General features: G+C 38.5%; 2 protein-coding genes across 7 annotated transcripts in view; one reads left to right on the forward strand and one right to left on the reverse strand.

Annotated features, from left to right (window-relative positions):
• Positions 1-20,846, reverse strand: part of lrch1 (leucine-rich repeats and calponin homology (CH) domain containing 1) — a 39,491-nt gene that overhangs the window by 17,026 nt on the left and 1,619 nt on the right. For all 4 annotated transcript variants that reach the window (XM_077537764.1, XM_077537763.1, XM_077537762.1 and 1 more), the window contains exons 2-8: positions 8,512-8,656; positions 6,802-6,928; positions 6,608-6,713; positions 5,778-5,914; positions 4,452-4,567; positions 3,176-3,263; positions 1,511-1,616 (exon numbers count right to left, since the gene is read on the reverse strand). In XM_077537764.1, the coding sequence (XP_077393890.1) occupies positions 1,511-1,616; positions 3,176-3,263; positions 4,452-4,567; positions 5,778-5,914; positions 6,608-6,713; positions 6,802-6,928; positions 8,512-8,656 (825 nt within the window). The remainder of the gene's footprint in view (positions 1-1,510; positions 1,617-3,175; positions 3,264-4,451; positions 4,568-5,777; positions 5,915-6,607; positions 6,714-6,801; positions 6,929-8,511; positions 8,657-20,846) is intronic.
• Positions 1-20,846, forward strand: part of rubcnl (rubicon like autophagy enhancer) — a 37,390-nt gene that overhangs the window by 10,044 nt on the left and 6,500 nt on the right. Inside the window, exon 1 of one of the 3 annotated variants that reach the window (XM_077537772.1) lies at positions 12,860-12,915. The exons of the other annotated variants lie outside the window; for them this stretch is intronic. The gene's annotated coding sequence lies outside the window, so the exon portion shown is untranslated. Of the gene's footprint in view, positions 1-12,859; positions 12,916-20,846 lie in introns of those variants that run through there. 3 annotated transcript variants of the gene reach the window in all.

Raw genomic sequence — 20,846 nt, forward strand, 5'->3', positions numbered from 1 at the left:
GCCAACACAAACGAGAAGTCCGATCTCCGTGTGAAAGCGGATTTTAGTCAGTTTCTTTGCAAAAGAAAATGGGGGGAAAAAAAAGACAAACTGCAAAATTGGTGCATCCAAGCATTCATTCATTGATTACATGAAGTCATATTGCCTTGTGTGCCGTGCGGCTATTTCCCACTTTGTTCTGTGCGAAAGGCACGGCGGGGGAAAAAAATGCCAGGCTCCAATTTTTCAGAATGTCGGCCAAAAATTCCACAAAACGTGTGCCTTCAAGTAGGAGTGTGCCGATTATATCGATATCGCCATCAATCGTGATTATCGATACACCTACACAAGTCTGGCAATATTGGAAGTTACTATACAGCCACTATAATGGCTCCATTGTTCATGACTTATTGAGCAATTTCTTGGTAGGCCACTAGGGGGAGCACCTCATAAGCGTGGCGGGGAAATGGACACAAGTCTTCAGGCGAAGAAAACATATGAGCTTAGTTTTACTTGTGGAAGACATTTATTTATCGAACTCACTTTTGCATACGTTTCTATGAAAAATGTGGATTATATCTTCAATTTTAACATTTCAAAACATTTTACCTTTCGACTTTTGATATTTGATATTGATTTAATTTGATTTAACATTTAAGTCATTTTATTTATTTACTTTTGCAATGTTACACAAAAAAATTGTCAGTTTACAAAATGAAACAGTTGACTATGTAACTAACATGTATGTTGTTGAATCGTGTTGAAGAAAGACAAATTTGTTGACAAAGTTGTCTCTGTTCAGAAGACTAAAGTACTTACTATGAAGAAGACACTAGTTTGATTATTGTGTTTCAGTGATGGTACAAAAAGAAGCGATTTTATTATTGTAAAAAAAACATCACTTTAATAGTTTTATTGTCAATTATCGTGGATAACCTGACCAATATATCGATAACCGCGTTATCGTCATATCGTGAGATAATCGCTATCGTGAGCCTTGTATGGCATATCGTATCGTATCGCATCGCATCGTATCGTATCGTATCGCATCGCATCGTATCGTGAGGTACCCACAGGTTCCCACGTATAACGTCTCAGATTGCGGGAAGCCGTTAACGTCGACATTCATGCCCACACACACAGAAAGATCCTGCTTTGCTGGGTTGTGTCTGAAAGACACCAGCAGCTCAAACGTGTCCTGACATTTTACAGTATCTCCGTGTGAAACAATTCCAAAAGTTGCTACAACTGAGCACAATCTGTTGGATTGCGTTTGAAAGACGAATAACTGATCTATGGTGCGAAAGGAGCTTCGAAACAAAAATGGCTGCACCCGAGCACCGATTCACAAAATTTGACTGGGTTGTGTGTGAAAGGCATTAGTGAAAAAAAATGCGGTGAATGTGCAGTCAACGCGTGAAAGGGGTTTTTCATTGGCAGACGTCAGACAGGAGTGAACGTCTTTTGTGTCCACGTCTGCTCTGACCCGGTTCAGGCGGATTGAAGACGTCTATTTGAGTGCACCGCGTACCCGTCAGGGAGCTGACGTGTTCGCTGGAGTCGTCTTTGCTGAGTCCGTCCTCCTCCGTGATGTGACTCATGGGCACGTTCAGACTCAAACTGTCTTCATCCGATGGCTGACCACACAAAACAACAACAACAACACGTACAAATACTTCAAAAAGATCAGATTGAGGGAAAAAACAAATACAATATTGAGGGCCATTCTTTATATCTATATTTTTCTCGCACTTGCAATAACTAACATGGCCTGTTAACCAAAGCAAAAAAAAAATTTAATAATTTTAATGATTTAAAAGTCATTCATTTATTTTTATTTTTTTATTTTTTTTTTTTTTTTTTTTAGTTTAAGTTGAATTAAATGGAACTAATGAAAGTGCCTTTTAGTGTATATTTTGTTACATTATTTTTTGTTGTTTTGTATTAACTCATTTGCTCCCAAAAACGTATAAATACGTTCTATTTTAAATAATACCAGTGTTCCAAAGACGTATTTATACTTTTTTTTTTTTCTTTTTTCAGCCTCTGAACTGAAGAGATCAGTTGACGCAATGGTAGTTATAACAAAAACGGCCAGCAGGTGGCAGTGGAGTATAAGAGATAAACCAGAGCCATGTTGCAACAAGCTCTTTCCCCCACTGTTTTAAACAGATTTGTGAATAATAATGAAACTGATCTATATTCTAATGCTAATTGCTGCAAAACGGAAACAGAATTTTTTTTTTTTTTTTTTTTTTTTTTTTTTTTCCCCCTGACGAATGAAAAGACTCGGGAGTGAGAGAGCCGGGAGCGAAGGTGGTTGCCTTAGTGAAAATTGCTGGGAGTGAATGAGTTAATAATTAATTATATATAATTTAATACATTAATTAATTTTACAAAAAATAAATAACGTTTCTGAGAGCAGCAATGCAGATTTTATTTTTTTTACAAATAAATTTTTGCAAATCAAAAATGTATTTTGTTTCAATTTATTGACTTTTTATATAATTAGTTGACATTTAATACAAATTGACCATTTTAATTCAAAATACATGTTTTAATATTTTTTTTGTTACTGATAATCATTTTGTTACATTATTGCTTTTGTTGTTTTGTATTAATAATTAATTAATTATATTAATTCAATAAATTAAATAATTTAGCAAAACAAATATGTTTCTGAGAGCAGCAATGCAGATTTTTTTTACAAATAAAATATTTTTACAAGTTAAAAATGTATTTTGTTTTAATTTGACATTTTAATATTTTTTTGTTACTGATAATCATCATTTTGTCAATCATTTGTGAATCATTTTGTTTCATTACCATGAAAGCATCTTGACTGCATACTGTCATTTAATTTGTGCTGATCATCATCATTATTATTATTATTATTATTATTATTATTATTATTATTATTATTATTATTATTATCATTATTATTATTATATTTTTTATCAGGGCCATTTTCACTGTCCCCTTCATTTCTTTTTCAAAGAATGAAATAAAATTTTGAATTGAATTTAATAATAGATATGTCATTAATATTACTCTTATTGGTTGGTTTTAAAATAGATTTTAAATTCAGTCTAATTTTAAGGTGGCAGCAGAAGCAAATGGCTTTTCACACACACGAGCCGTCGTTACAAACGTCAAGCGTACGAGTACACATCGAATCGAAACACGTGCTGCGTACCTCGGTTGCCGACAGCCTCTTGTCGCCGATGTCGCTGCCGACTCCCGAATCGCTGTCCTGCTTCCTCTGCTGCTCCGTGTCCTCCACGCTGCACGCACGCACACATGTGAAGCTCATCTCTCTCTCTCTCTCTCGCTCTCTTTCTCTGGGCCCACTCGGCAGAAACCGATTACTTTTTCTTTTAATTTACTCAATTTAATTCAGTCATTTTCTCCTAAAAACGTATAAATATGTTCTCTTTTAAATGTCTGAAGTGTACCATAGACATATTTAGACGGGGTTTTTTGCTTTGGTTTTTCATGCTAGAGCATACAGAAGACTTTGATGTAACCTCCCAACTGCAGTGAAGGGGTGAAAAAAATAGTAGTAATTACAAAAAAGGCCAGCAGGTGGCAGCAGAGTATAAGAGCTCAACCAGGGCCATATTGAAAATTTGTGAATGATGATATTCTAATGCTAATTGCTACAAAACGGAAACAGATAGAAATACACTTTTTTTCTGATGAAAGAAGAGACTCTAGTCTTACTTTTGGTAGGTTCCATGTTTTTATAGCAATAGACACAATATTTTATGGGCCTTGCAAAATCAGTCCAAATCCAGTCTGTTCAAATTGGCTGGGAGTGTTTATTAATTAGGATTTCATTCCATAAATGAGCGAAATATTCAAAATGTATTTGATGTAATGACGAGGTAATATTTTTAAGTTAAGGGTGAAATGAATTTCTATGTAATATGATAAAAAAATAGACACCTGTCAGTGCTTGCGGTGACAGGCATCTACAAGCAACAGCGCCTAAGGAAACTCAATAGCACTTTTTTTTCAGACCGATACCAGTACTGTTATTCAGCATTAGTACGTTTATGAGCCCAGTTACAGTCCATGTAACGATTCACTGATGTCATCAAGTATTAACGAGGACGACTTCATGTCAGGTTTGTTTGTTTTGCCTTAACTATCGATGGCTGGTACGGGCTCAATACCGTTGCACTCCCATTCCTAATGTCTATCAAGCAAAATGATTAAAATCACCACAGGTGATTGGTCAGATGTGTCAGGTGAAGCATCTTATTATTATTATTATTATTATTATTATTATTATTTATTTTTATTATTATTATTATTTTTTTTTTTATTATTATTTTTTTCTGACACAAGCTGTCCCGGAGCATCAACAATAGCGACTTAATCGGATCAGAAAAGGAAACGGAACTATTTGAGAGAGGACGGATTTGGGGCGTAGCAGCACGTTTGCTAACCGTTAGCATGCGACTCACCGCATCAGGCTGAGGCGCTCCATGACGGGCAGGTAGAGCGCATCGGCAATCTTGTCACTGCGACATGCCTCCATGCTGAGATACTTGAAAATGTGGACCTTGCCCTTGAGACAGATCTGAGGGACAGAAAGGAAAGAAGAACAGCTTTAAAGGCCTGGTAGAAGCTTCTAGTCCCCAGAGGACTGTCTTGTCCCAAGAGGAGATTTTTGGAACGAGAGGGTTCTAGCCCCAACGGAGGGTTTTGTCCCTTAAAGATGGGTCTAGAAAGGACCATGAGAAACCTCTCGTCCCTAGACAAGGATCCAGCCGTTAGGCAGGGCTTTGGACGACGCATGAGAAGGTTATTATCCTGAAAAAGAGAAATTCTAGTCCCAAGTCACAAGAAAAGGTTCCAGTCCCATTTGAATGAAGAAAAGGTTTTTTAGATCCAAGGCAAGGAACTTCTAACCCAGCAGAATGGTCTACTTCCAAAACAAGTTCTTGTCCACAGAGAAGATTCTAATCCAGAGAGAGGGTTATTGTCACAAGGGATGATTTTAGTTCCAACAGAAGGTTCCAGACACACAGTAATAGTTGACCCAAGAGATTCTAATCCAGGGTTCTAGCCCGAACAGAAGGTTCCCGTCCAAAGAGAATGGTCTAGTCTCCAGGGAGGGTCTAGTCCCAAGGGGAGGTTTTTGCAACAAGTGAGGGTTCTAGCCCCAAGGGAGGGTTTTGTGCCTGAAAGATTGGTCTAGGACCATGAGAAACAAGGTTCCAGCCGTTAGGCAAAGACTTTGGACAACGTATGAGAAGGTTCTCATCCTGAAAAAGAGAAATTCTAGTCCCAAGTCACAAGAAAAGGTTCCAGTCCCATTTGAATGAAGAAAAGGCTTTTTAGTTCCAAGGGAAGGAACTTATAACTGAGCAGAATGGTCTACTTCCAAAACAAGTTCTTGTCCACGGAGAAGATTCTAATCCAGAGAGAAAGTTATTGTCACAAGGGATAGTTTTAGTTCCAGCAGAGAAGGTTCAAAACCCACAGTAGTAGTCGACCTCAGAGATTCTAATAGAGGGTTCTAGCCTGAACAGAAGGTTCTTGTCCAGAGAGAATGGTTTAGTCTGCAGCAAAGTTTGAAATCCTGAAAGAAGGTTCACGCAGAATGCTTAGCTCACTTTTTATTTTTGTTTTCTTTGTTTTTCTTCAATTGCAAACACTAGAAAACAAAAACAAAACATTTATACGTTGCCATTGTATGATGTGTGTAGAATTTTGAGGAAAAAAATGAATCTATTTTGAAACAAGGCTATACGTGCCGGAAACAAAATGGAGGCGGGCGGCGGTACCTGCGCCGGGGGGCTCTGCAGCGGGTTGTTCTCCAGGCGCAGGGCCTGCAGCTGCGCCATCTTACGGTAGCTCAGCGGGATGGTGGACACCTTGTTGCACGAGAAGTCCAACTTGACCAGAGGAAGGTCGGCCAGGTCTGCATGCACAACACATTGTTGGGCAGCGTTAGCCTCCATGTGGCGGTAAAGTAAGCTTAGCTAAGCTAAGAAGACTGTTATCGCGCTAAATGTTTGAAATAACAACTGTTAGCATTTGACTAGTTCTCATTTGAAATAGTAGTCGACGAACGAGCACAATTTAGCAAGACAACTTTCTAGCTGAACAAACGTAAGCTAGCACTCTGATTCTTAGCATCTTAGCATTTGTGTATGTTTGCATAGCAATGGTTAGCATAATAGCACACGATCACTTCTCATTAGAAAGAGTACCTGATACCGTGATCTAGAATCCTGCATTATCTACCAAAGCAAGTTCTGCATTCGAGTTGCTAACTTGCTATATGTCAGCAGAACAACTGTGAGCATGTTAGCAACTCTTCTTTAAAATCCAACGCTGTAAAATTCTTGATGATCCACCTCAGTCTTTTTTCATCAACCAAGTTACGTATTCATGTTGCTATCTGGTTTGTTAGCATGCCAGTGGTTAGCATGTTAGCATTACATCAGTTGTCAATCTGCTTAAACATAGCGCCTGTCCACTGGGACGTAATGCGTTTCTGATGCAACGCCACGTGTCTGCGCAGCGTCTTACATAGCTACATGTTAGCATGCTAGTTGTTGGCATGTCCATTTATTTATTTTTTTTAATCACAGCGTCAAGGCGGACTGACCCTCTGGAAGGACGCAGAGCAAATTCCGACGTATGTTGAGCTCCCGTAGCGCCCGCAGTCGTCCGATGTGTCGCGGGAGAGTCGTGAGCTCATTACAGCTGATGTCCTGCAGGGGGAGACAAAATTCACTTTGAAATGTTTTTCCTGGAATTGTGACAAATATAGCTCATGACTGAGGTGTGCGTGGCATTCACCAGCTCCATGAGGCGCCGCAATTGTCCGAGGCTCTCGGGCAGGCTGACCAGTTTGTTGTTGCTGGCGTTGAGGACTCGCAGCGGTAGAGTGCACAGGCACGCCGGTAGGGAGCTGAGCTGGTTGCGACTGAATGGACAAACAAGGAAGTGACATACAGAAGTTTTTGCATTCTTGTCTGTTCTTGCCACCATCATCAATAACGCCAAACTTCCTGTTCCAGTTCAACATATGAATAAATCACGGGATACCCGGATGACGTTCTCGTCAGCTATCTTAAATGGAGGATTCGTCGGTTGGATACTTGTGAATGCTCATGTTTTGTGCTGCTAGGCTATCAGGGAAATATGTCAAGGCGGGGGAGGGGGAGCGTTCACAAGTACCGGTACATGAACGTTCCCATGACAAAGAGACTCGTTTTCTAAGGAAGAATCTTCTTCCCTTCCCTTCTTCCTCGAATGCAGCGTTAGAGCCGTGACCGTACCTGGCAAGTTCACGAGCCCGTACTTTGCGTTCTTCATGGAGAAAAACGTCTTTGTGAATTTGCCCAATATTTACATCAAGCGTCACTGAAGCCATTGAGTTCTTACATCAGCAACTTCATTCACTTTTACCCGACGGATAGAAACACTCCTAAGGACATGAATGATACACTCAAATTTCACGCGATACACTTCCAGTTATGAGATCACGCAATTGAGTCCAAAGACTGGATGATAGGATTCATTGTGGGAATGCTGAAAGCATCACACATATGTTATTTGGATTTTTAGTCACCTCACTTTTTTTGCAGAGAAACACCTCCCACATAATGCTTCCGATTTACACCGTTCAAATTTCAACTTGCTTCAGAAATTCACACCTTCCGCGGTATATATCATCAGATTCCACATTACTCGCACAATTTAACGTTAAATATCAACTTTTCCCCATTCGTTTTCAATGGGACTGACATTGAACTTTTTCTAAGTCGCACTTTCCACGCCCAATTCCATACATACAACTGATCATCATTACTACTGCTATGATACTGCTTAGTGGCACACTTGGTTACGTGCGTTGTCCAGTAGCCAGGAGGTGCCGGGTTCGAATCCCACCTCCGAATGTATATTGCAAATATATCCATGGCAATTACGCTTACTGATATAAATGTATACCAACTAATTATCATATCAGGAAATGCATTACAATTTCGCCGAGTTATGATTAAATGCACGTTGGCTTTCATCATGCAGTTCAAAGCCCGCTTGGACCACATTTTAGTACATTTGATAGTTTGATGTCAATTGGCTATCAGATCAGGAAATGGATTATAATTTCACAGAAATGATGAAATCCCGCCTTAGATTGCAGTTCGTTTTCTTTTTATTCATTTATCGTTCAACTTCAATTAAAACTTTGTAATATTCACATAATTTATCTTACAATTAACTTCATAAGCATTCATCTTAGCATTCAGCATCCCCACACAATTTCTCCAGAAATTGCCCTTAGTCTAGATCTAAGATGCGATTCCAAACATTTCAGTCATTTGCGATCTTGTTACGAATAGCATGCGTTTTTTTCTTATGCAAAAAAAAAAAAAAAAAAAGAGGGGAAAAAAAAAACGACATATGCAATGATGCTGTTAAACATAAACGATCCACTCCCATTCCGGTTCAATATGATGCGATTCACTCCAAATACAATGCGATATTGCATATTTTGCATACCTGAGGTTGAGCGAGGTGAGCGAGTGGAGGCTGATAACGGCATCCGGGATGCTCCTGATGCAGTTGTGGTACAAGTTGAGGCTCTCCAAGGCCACCAGGTGGCACACTTCCGAGGGCACGTCCGACAGACGGTTCTTGGACAAATCTGAAAAAGTCAACACAATAAATTCAGGTCATCGACAACTGCTTGCTTTTTTTTTTTTTTTTTGGACGCGGTTCGCACCTTTTTGGCTGTGATGATGACATCAATTCCCGCTTCTCATGTCAACAACTAATCGCGCTCAAGTATATGAACAGATTTACTACCATGAATGCTTCTATTTCTCAACTGGAATCCAATCATTTACAGCCACTGGAAAATAAATGTATTTTCTCCGTCTTTTTGACATGTTCTACTGCTCATTATTAAAATACAGTGTTCCCTCGTTTATTGCGGGTTCATCTTTTGTGGCCTCGCTGTTTTGCTGATTTTTTACAGCATTGCTTTTTGGTTTGTTTAATTTTTTTTAGCCATATCTCTCGAACCCTACATCCGACCGGGGTCATACGGGCATCTGCGGATTCGTTTCTACAAGACCTTTCCAACAGTGTGTCCCCCACGACATTGCATTCCGCAGATAGAAAATAAATACTGTGCTGTATAACAAGTAAATAAATTTAAAAAACCCATATTTTAATGAGGAAAAAAATGACTGTAAATGTAAAAAAAATAATAAGTGATGACTGAAAAAGCTGCCCTGCGATTGGTTGGCAACCAGTCCAGGGTGTCCCCCGCCTACTGCCCAGAGCCAGCTGAGATAGGCGCCAGCAGTCCCCGCAACCCTTGTGAGGAATAAGCGGTCAAGAAAATGGATGGATGGATGGATGACTGAAAAAGCATTCATAATAAATTAAAAATCATACCAAAATGAAAAAAACATATATACATGGAAAAAATAGATACTGTGCTGTATAACAAGTAAAAAAATAATAAGGGAAAAAAAATACTGTAAATCAAAAGAAAAAAACCCAAATGATGACTGAAAAAGCATTCATAATAAATTAAAAACCATACCAAAATGAAAAAACATATATAACACATGAAAAAACAATATATAGGCTACTGTGCTGTATACTGTAATAAGTAGGGGTGTTAAAAAAATCGATTCGGCGATATATCGCGATACTACATCGCGCGATTCTCGAATCGATTCAATATTCGGCAGAATCAATTTTTTTTTTTTTTTTTTTTAGGATTCACACCTTGAGCATGGAAGAATGTTATATGAACGGAACATTAAGCCTTAATATTTTATTTTAATGCTGTTCAAATATGAAACAGATTACAACCTCTATAAGACTGAAATTTCAGATAAATAAATAATACATTTTCATATAATTACTGATTAGTATTTTCTAAATTTGAATGAAAAAAAATCGCAAAAATCGACTTATAAATTCGTATCGGGATTAATCGGTATCGAATCGAATCGTGACCTGTGAATCGTGATACGAATCGAATCGTCAGGTACTAGGCAATTCACACCCCTAGTAATAAGTAAATTAAAAATATACGAGTAATACTTTTAATTTAAAAAAATGAATGTAAATGAAATAAGAACATATATGATGAATGAAAAAGCATTTAGAATAAAGTAAAAATCATACCAAAACGAAATATATAAAAATAAATATATATATGTGTGTGTATATATAATAAACAGGAATTTTAAAAAAATTAACACAAAAATGGCGTCAGAGCCCTACTTTTGTCTAGACGAAGCTCCTCAACCCACATCGACATCATACCTTGGCACCAAAACAGACACGTTTAGTTTGTTGCTTTGGCCTGAGCCCAAATCCAGCCAATCAGCTGTTTGGATTCAATAGAAAGAATCAATAAAGACATATGCGCACGTTTCTAATTTGCCGTACAAATACGATGGTACTTTGCCTGGAAAACAGTTGGATTGCACGTTTCAATTCTACAAAGGTCGACAGACGGTATTGGCTGGGTGTAAACCCAAGCTTGTGTGTGTGTGTGCGTGTGTGCGCGCGTGCGTGTGCGTGCGCGTGTGGCAGCTGCATCCTCAGGAAAAAGGCAAGACGCCTCCCTATAATAACACACTCCAGCAAAAATGCAACAACAACATGCTGTCGGTCTTCGTAGCCGCCATCCTCCTCCTCCTCCTCCACCTCCAAAGAAAATGGCACAAATCAAAACAAGTTTTGCTTTACTGTTTTTTTTTTCCACCCAATCAAGTTGGATGTGAATTTTTCGCCACAGATACATATGAGGCTAACCCGCTAAAACGGCAGTTGTGTTAGAGCTGTCAAAATTCATCGATTAATCGACAAGTAATCTAATTAATCGCCAACCATATTAATAATCAAGTAATCATTTGCAGCCATTTTTTTCATTTTAAATGGTGCAAATGCTCGGATTTCTCCATATCAACAGTAATTGTTGACTGATTTTTGTAGTCCTCTGTGGGTGGGGGGTGGGGGGGGGGGACTTTTATGTTTAATCAAAAAATTAAATTTGCAAACATCTTTTTTTACTTTGGAGAACAATGACTGAACCGTTAACCTAGTACAACATCAACCCCCCCCCCCTGCCCCCCCCTTTTTTTGTTATCACTGTACGAATACAAAGCACGAAATAAACACCAATCACTGGCTAATAAACAGTCATTAGGCAAAACATGCTTTTGTAATAAAAAACACTTAAATTCAAAATGAAAATGAATCCGATTAGTCGATTAGTCCATTCTAAAAATATTCGAGAGTAACAGCCAGGGCTGGACTGGCACAAAACTGGCATTTTAACTTCGGCGGATCGGCCCAACTGTTGTCTAACCGCTGCCACTGATGTTTATTGATGATGGTTCAGTTTGCTATCTATATTCGAAATGCATTTACAGACTGGTCCCTCGAAATTGTGGGCCAGTCTCTTGGGGTCAAATGTAGTGATAGACCGATATGGTTTTTTCAAGGCCGATACTGATAGAGATTATTAGTAGTCAAGGAGGCCGATAACCGATATTTCAAGCCAATATTCATTTGCAGTAAAATAGAAAAAAAAGAAAAAAAAACTTAGAAAAAAAAAAAAGAACTATATTGACAGATTAGTTTCAAAAAATTATAACAAAAATTGCAGGGAGTTTCCAGGGTAATTAGCATGTGTTAGGCTAAATTTAAAATAAAGAAATAAAAAAAAATGAAAAAGCAAATTAAATAGATCCCTAAAGATTTCTACTGTAAATATATATTTTTTTGAATGAAATTTCAACGTAATTTTTTTATTTATTTCTTTTTTTAATTAAGTGTAGGGAGTTCCTATTTTTTTACAGAGGAAATTTAAATACATCCATAAATTTCCCTGCACCTCACTGTGACAAATGCTTGAGAATGTAGCTAATTTGGGTGTTTTGTTAGGGTTCGTAAAACGTTTCAAAAGACCTTCGCAGTGAAAAATTGTCTGAATATGTTTCAAATGTGTTTAAGTTAAAATGTCTGTGAACATTTCACAATTCCTGATAAACTCCAAAATTGCCAAATTCGCAAGTATTCACTGCTCAGTGAGATACCAGCTTTAATCGGCCTTCAGATTAAAAAAATGGCCGATGCCGATATTTGTCAAAATGCCAAATATCGACACCTATAATCGGCCCAGACGATAATCGGTCTATCCCTAGTCAAATATGTAAGGAATGTCATAATTAAAAAGCACTGCATCGGCCGGCCCACCGGGCATTTGCCCTCTATGCCAGATGGCCAGTCCGGCCCTGATGACAGCACTAATTCAAACCCACTTCTTGTCATTAAACTTCAATTCTCAAAATTCCTCCACTGAATTGGGATGAATTCTGAATTTTGCACAGCCCTGCCACACGCGCACACGCAGACACGCGTACAGGTCGACTCACACACACACGCACGCACGCGCACTCCCACACGCTCCCTCCCAGAGCCACACGCGGCGGTGCACAAACATCTCCGTGTGTATTTTTAGAAGGTGCGTTGTTAACGTTTGCAGGCCACAGCGACGACATCACGTGGCGCGACCGTGAGCCCAAAAATGAAATAAGACGACACGCCAACGCGCGCCATCCAGCGTGAGAGACTTTCTGCATGAATGCAGTCCGTGTGTGCGTGCTCGCATGAGTGGCACTGGAAAAGTGTGTGCGTGCGCGCGGGGGCTGAGAACTGCATATTTGCACTTTGTCCAATTTCTAAACATAGACTCACGTCACCAAGTCTAAATGTGTCATGCTAGCACATTTGGATGTCGTCTTTGATGTTTTGCCTATGACGATGCGTCTTCCTGTTTCTTTTTATTCCCATAACGATGCATAAATGAATATATCAGAGTCTGGCCTATGAAAACAAGTTGATGGGGTCTTTGGTGTTCTTGCAGTGAGGGTAAGTAAAGAGGTGTGTGTGCAATCTATACAGACGTTTCAACTGGGTCTTTGATGTTTATCCAGATGACTTTAAATATGTCGGGTGGTGGCATACAAAAAAGCAGGACACGTGTCAATGTGTCTGTTGTCATGAGGACAAAGTCTCAACTGAGCATGTGAGGACATTGTGTCTTTGATGTTTACAAGACAGTCCGACTTCTCAAAGGGCATAATTTGACAAAGTCTGTGTGCCTTTAGACTTGTCCAACTGCTGACTCAAAGGCCAAGGTCACACATGGCATTGTTTAATTAAAGGTGGGGTCTTTGATTTTTTTTCAAGATGAGTTTCAAATGGCATAAAATTGCATGTGTTTGTGCCTTTAATGCGGGCCATGATAAAAAGATATGTTGGGGTCTTTGATGTTTTCTAAGATGGGTTCTCAAGGAGCAATAAAAATGCATAATTGGTCATCTAAGTGTTTATAATCATAAACCACTGAAGGTTAAGATTAGAGATTTGTGAAAACAAGATTTGCGAAGACAATTTAATGGTGTCTTTGATATTTTCAAGATGCCTTTCAAAGGGCATAACATTTGCACAATCAGCCTTTTAATCCATGTGTTGTTTTTTTGTGGTTACGAGTGCCGAGCTCAAAGTGGCATGTAAGGACATTTGGATGGGATCTTTGATGTTTTTTAAGATGAGTTCTCAAGGGGAAATAAAAATGCATAATTGGTCATCTAAGTGTTTATAACCATAAACCACTGAAGGCTAACGTTAGAAATTTGTGAAACCAAGATTTGCAAAGACTATTTGATGGCGTCGTTAATATTTTCAAGATGCCTTCCAAAGTGCATAATGTTGCACAATCAGCCTTTTAATCCACGTGTTTGTCTTTTTTGTGGTCACGAGTGCCGAGATCAAAGTGGCATGTGAGGACATTTGGATGGGGTCTTTGATGTTTTTTAAAAGATGAGTTCAGAATGAAGTTTTAGGCTTTCATTTTGTAACCTAAGAGGATTGTTCCGCTATTGTTAAGTAGACGACGGCGAGCAAAAAGTTTTTTTTTTTAAGTGTGCGGCGTTACGTAAGACCGAAAAGCCTTCTTGGTGGCCGTCGTTCCTCGTCCATCTGTCTGTCCGTCCCACTTTGGCGCCTGGCAGCCCCCCGAAAGTAGGACGAGCAGAAAAACGAGCGTCAGGGAGATGGGTTGCGCTCGTTACGTCTTTGTTCTCATTTGTTGGGGGAGAACGTCGAGCTCGTTAGCGGTGTTAGCTCGCCGGAGCTCAAAAAAGAAGGGATGTTGCGCTGCAAAAGCCAGGATGAGGTGCTAAAAAGGGGGGAAAGGCCAAAACCAAATTATCAGGATTAAGGATAAAATGGGGTGGGGGCGGGGTTTCAAACTGGGAACCCATTTGACATGTCAAAACACACACGCACACGCGGGTTTGCTGAAGGCTGAGTAATATGTGGGTCAGTGGGGGGTTTTGCACGTGTGTGTGTGTGTGTGTGTGTGGGGGGGGGGGGGGCGGTTGTGGGGGGGGGGGGGGGGGCGGCATACATGTAGCGCTACTGTGCTAACGTCGCTAAGCTAAACGGCTGCTCCACTAAAAAAAGCATGTGACTGTCAAATGTGAATGTCTTCACACTGATGGATGCTCAAAAATGTTTTGCAAATTGAACCTTGTTTGACATTTTAGCAACTGGAAATTTGGTGTACCTGATGTAACACTAGGGATGTAACGATAAGCGCAATATTGTGATATCGAGATATTAATATCATGTTCACGATACTAAAATACAACACATCTGTTAAAAAAAAGTCAGGTTGCTTTCTATTTGTATAGTTCTCGTGGCTAGTTTTTTTTTTTTTTTTGTGCAATTTAATTTTCATTAGGGAATGTTTTGGCCCTTCTATGTTTCAAATCCACGTTAATGGTCAGGTGAACTTAACATGCTTGTGAAGCAAGTCGCATGTGGAGGAACTTAATGTGTGCGTGCATCAACAACAACAACAACATAATAATAATAATAATAATAATAATAATAATAATAACAACAACAACATAACATTGATGTTATGTACAAAAGCACATTTTTTTTAGTTTTTTTTTTTAGTATGAGCTAATTTTTTTTTACAATATTGTGACCTTTTTTAAATATCACCAACCTCCCCACAATATCGTAATAATTATCGTATTGTGAGCTTCGTATCGTGATAATATCGTATTATAGGGCTGCTCGATTCTGGAAAAAATAATAATCATGAAGTATCGATATAATCAATACTAATGTATCAGTATCGGATCGATACCAGAGCGCTAGTATCGATATTTTACATTTATTTATTAATTTTGTTTTCTCATGGGTCCCTTCCGCAATCCCTTTCTAGCACATACGCATGTGCCGGCCTGCCGGTGGGCGGCACTGGTGGTAACAATGAATTATTTATACTAGTGATAAACCAATATGTTTTGTTTTTTCAAGGCCGATACCGATACAGACTATTAGTAGTCAAGGAGGCCGATAACCGATATTTCAAGCCGATATTCATTTGCAGTGAAAGAGAGAAAAAAAAAAACTTTTAAACTATATTGACAGATTTGTTTAAAAAATTATAACAAAAATTGCAGAGCTTCTTGGGTCATTAGCATTTGCTAAACTAAAGTAATAATAATAATAAAAATTAAAAAGCAAGTAAATAGATCCCTAAGTTTTCTAAAATTTCAACATAATTTCTTGTTTTGTTTTGTTTTTTTATACTAAAAAGTGCAGGGAGTTCCAATTTTTTTTTATATATATATATAAAATGGAAATTTAAATAGATCCATAAATCAAAAGTTCCCTGTATCTCAAAAATGACAAATGCGTGCGAATGTAGCTCATTTGGGGTTTTTGTTAGGGTTCGTAAAACGTTTCAAAAGCAGTGAAAATTTGTCTGAAGATGTTACAAATGTGGTTCCGAAAAATAAAAACTAAACATCTTACAATTCCTGATGAAAACCCCACATTCGCTATGTTCGCAAGTATTCACTGCTCAGGGAGATACCAGCTTTATCGGCCTTCAGATAAAAAAAAAAAAAAAGGCAAATGGCACCGATAATCCGACCGGCCGATAATCGGTCTATCCCTACTTTGCAAACACAAAGGATAAAACGCTTTTTATTAGGACAAATTATTTAACATAGCATAATATTTTATGAACCTCAAAGTACTTGGTATCCGTATCTACGATACGGTGTATTGGCACCGGCATATACTTCGATCGATACCAAAATCTCAAGTTACCGCACAGCTCTATCGTTCAAAAGCAACCCATCACGAGACACAATCGAGTCGGCAGTTGAAGCGATACTTTAAAACGCTTCACATTTGATTTGATTTGACTGAAAGCCGATCGCGCACAAGCGTTAGCGCTCGCGTGCTAACGCTCGTTTTTGTACGCCGCCGTGAGCTTCACGGTGTATTACGATAAGCCTGAAGAGATGCACTGTGGAGAGAGTGTGACAGTGTGTGTGTGCGTGTGCGGTTGATTTTGGCCTACATTTGGTGGGGGGTGGGGGGGGGGTCGCTTCAGCGAGTGCTCCAGTTTATTTATTGAAAAGGATTTGGCGTCTGTCAGACAGGGAGACGCCGCAGAGTCGCTCGCAGACTGACGATGTCGTCGTCTTGACACGCGGACGTCGTCTTTCGGTCTCAAACGAACGTCTTTCTTTCGCTTCGGTTCGTCCAATCAGATGCAAAACATCCAGAAATAAAATAATAGACATCACTTTTGAATGACATCGGCAAGCCTGCTATTTGTTTCCCCCCATCACACTTTTAAAAAGCTTCTTGATTTCCATGAGGCATTTTGGCCCACAAATGTTTGGAATTACCCCCCCCCCCCCCCAACCCCTCCAAAAAAAATGAAAACACTAAAACACTCAAATTTTAGTTTGCTATATTTGAAACAACCAGCCACCCACAAATATATTAATATTATACAGGTAACTGTGGATATTTTTGTAAACAAATAAGTCAAAATTATTCACACGACTTCAAGGTTTAAAATCATGTGAGCGACTGACGAAAATCATTCGTCAGTCGATTAAGAAATTCAGGCAATAAAAAAAAATATATAAATACATAAATAAATAAAAAATATATATATAAATAAATGTTTCACATTATGATGATTTTAGAACAGAGTTTGAGCGTGTTTATTTTTGTCCAGAGGAAGTATTTGTTACAACTAGGGGTGTTAAAAAAAAATCGATTTGGCAATATATCGCGATACTACATTGCGCAATTCTCGAATCGATTCAATAGGAGGCTGAATCGATTTTTAAACTTCCATTTTTAATGGAAAAATATTCAACAAAATGTCTTACTTCGGGTTAGGGTTCACACCTTAAGCATGGAAGAATGTTATATGAACGGAACATTAAGCCTTAATATTTTATTTTAATGCTGTTCAAACATGAAACAAATTACAACCTGTATAAGACTGAAGTTTCAGATAAATAAATAATACACTTTCATACAAATCTTACACTCTACAAGTTTACTGATTAGTATTTTCTAAATTTGAATGAAAAAAATCGCAACAATCGATTTATAAATTTGGATTGGGAAAAATCGGCATCGAATCGAATCGTGACCTGTGAATCGTGATACGAAACAAATCGTCAGGTAGGAGGCAATTCACACCCCTAGTGTTACAACCAATCAGCATCTTCGTATGCAAATGAGCCCTGTTACGTCAACTTTTTAAAAGGACTCATAATTCAAATAAATGAACTGCCATCGAAAAGGTGAAACAACAAGATGGAATATTGGATATGATTGTGTGTAAGATTTTTAACGCAGTTTTCGGAAGGAGCTAAAAATGACAAATGGGTTCAAATTAGGTCTGCACAATATATCGAAAAAATATTTTTAAAAACACAATATTGTGCTTTTGGACATTACAGCAATGAAAATATTATAAAATCATTATAAATATTGGGGCTACACAATATATCAAAAAATGTATCAATATCGCGATATTGGCTCATACAATATGCAAATCGAAAAGACATGCAGTAAGTTTCATATGGAATTTTATGCTTTGATCTGAATTTGACCAGTCAAACGTTAACGAAAATGTGCCATCCAATTATTGAACATTATCGAGAGGTAATTACAATTAATTAACTAAGATTATACTGTTTGCTTATGTTGCTGCATTAAAAAAGTAATTCTTTCATCAGATAATAAAAATCTTTTTTTTTTTTAACACGTTAAATATCGCAATAATATTGATATTGCTACATTCAGCAACCTTATCGCATATCGCATGATTTTCCAATATCGTACAGCCCTAATTCAAATCAATTCCATTTGCTAATCTTGAACGTATCATTGCTGTTGGCTGGAATTTTTTTGTTGGGGGGGGACAACTTTCCTGAGCTATTAAACAGCACATCATTCAACATCAAGCCAAAAATCATCTTCAACTGCTACATTAGTACGCAAAAATGTATTCTGCAGTCATTGATTAGAAATAGTTGACATCAAAGCCAAAAAAAAAAAAAAAAGTCTTTAATACTTCACAAAAGCAAAACACTGCAGGTTACATCATCTCGCCAAAACTCTCAAAAATCACAATGACGTGACGCAATTAACTCAACGATGACGTTTGATCTCCTCGCAAACGTACCTTCACGGCTAACCGCTCGCTTCCCTTCTGCGCGCTTGCTCCACTTTGGACTCCAACATATCCAACCTCGTGAATTGTCAAACAACAACATCCTGACTAGGGATGGGTGCCGATATTTGGTATTTTGACAAATATCAAAAACGCCAAATATCGGCATCGGCCTTTTTACAAATCGGAAGGCCGATCAGCTGGAATTTCACCGAGCAGTGAATGCTTGCGAACCGAGCAAATTTTGTGTTTTCATTCGGTTTTGCAAGATGTTCACAGACACTTTTTAGTTGTTGCAAAAGACATTTCAAACATATTCAGACAATTTGTCAGTCGGCAAAGATCTTTTCAACCCTGACTAAAACCCCAAATTAGATACATTTCATTTTGCATACGTTTGTCACTGCTGACACCAGGTCCCAACACTTTTTAATTTAGAAAAAATAATAATTATATAAAAAAATAATAAATTTAGAAATTGTGTTGAAATTTTGGAAAACTTTATTTACAGTAGGAAACTTTAGAAAACTATTTATTTATTTATTTATTTATTTATTTATTCACTGCAAATACTGGGTCCCAACACTTTTTAATATATATATATATATATATATATATGAAGGGAAGGGAAGGGAAGGGAAGGGAAGGGAAGGGAAGGGAAGGGAAGGGAAGGGAAAGCCAAGCCAAGCCAAGCCAAGCCAAGCCAAGCCAAGCCAAGCCAAGCCAAGCCAAGCCAAGCCAAGCCTCCACAAAACAATGAGCAGGGGTGCGGCCACTTCCCACCGCTTCGGGGCTAGCTTCCAGATGCTAGCTAGCCAGCTAGATAACACGTCCCCCCCACCCACCTGTATATATGACCAGATAGCCAATAGCCCATACACGCCCGTCTGTGCAAGACAGAATCACAGGGCGGCCATCTTGCTAATCCCACCTCGCCAGCAGACGACTGTATAAACTGTACGCTATACGTACAGATGAGACATATTCAGCTCGGAGGCAGTTAGTATAAGGCCAGAGACGGGCTGGGGGGTTGTGGGGGGGTGCTCAGTTCCTTGGACCCCAATATTAGATTTGGCAGAGGCATCTTTTGTTTAATTATTATTATTATTATTATTATTAAGCATATTATTAAGCATATCATTCATACATTTAAAATAGGGCTGCACAATATTGGAAAAACATGCGATATAGTTGCTGAATATAGCGATATAGATGTTATTGAGATATTTAACGTACCTAAAGAAATTACATTTTTATTATCTAATGAAAGAATTACATTTTTTTTCATGCAGCAAAATAATCAAACTCAATGTATTCTTAATTAATTGTAATTACCTCTCGAGAATGTACAACTATTGGATGGCAGTGCATATTTTCATTAAGTTCACTGTGTTCCAACTATGTTTTAGGGTTGGAACACCCATGGAACTAGGGGCGTGGAAACCAAATAAAAAGAGAGGGTGAGGAGGGGATTTTTTTCAGAGAGTGCAGTAGTTAATTGTATCAGTCAGTTCCTCTCTCGACCTTTGAACTCGCTTTTCAGGAGCCAAGCAAGACCCCACGTGACAAACATTAAACGCGCACTAACTAAAGTGAACAAAAATAAACACACACACTAATGCTAGCTTAGCCTGTTGCTCTTTGTTTTGTTTTGTTTTTTAGCTCGGGACGCGATGGCATGACGATCCACAGTCTCCGCTTTCCTTCATCACGTGCCACAATCTCCACGTTGCTGCTCTATTACAGTCCTGTCTCCCCAACGTGGGCCTTTTCTAAAAATAGCGCCACAACGACGGGACATTGTAACTTACCAATCATCAATCGGACGATTTTTGAGAAAGTGTGATTGGCCTTGCTGCTCAAAGCCTTTCATTACTTTGCATCCACAAGATATCAGTCTGCAACCCCACCATAAATACATTCACTCATTTGCTCCCCAAAACGTATAAATGTTTTTTTTTATGTTGTAAGTGTCCCAAACATGTATTTATACATTTTTTTGTTTTGTTTTGTTTTGTTTTTATGCTAGAGCATACAGAAGGCTTTGATGCAGCCTCTCAACTGCGATAAACGGTTGTAGAAATGGTAGTTATTACACAAACGGCCAGCAGGAGGCAGCAGCGCAAAGGAGTTCAACCAGGGCCATGTTAGAAAAAGCTCGATTACTCACAATTCTAGATTTGTGAAAATTGATTAAACTTATCTATATTCTAATGCTAATTGCTGCAAACCAGATAGAAATATACTTTTTTTCCCTGATGAAAGAAGAGACTTTAAT

Source organism: Festucalex cinctus, chromosome 11, assembly GCF_051991245.1.
Source record: "Festucalex cinctus isolate MCC-2025b chromosome 11, RoL_Fcin_1.0, whole genome shotgun sequence".
Classification (NCBI taxonomy): Eukaryota; Metazoa; Chordata; class Actinopteri; order Syngnathiformes; family Syngnathidae; genus Festucalex; species Festucalex cinctus.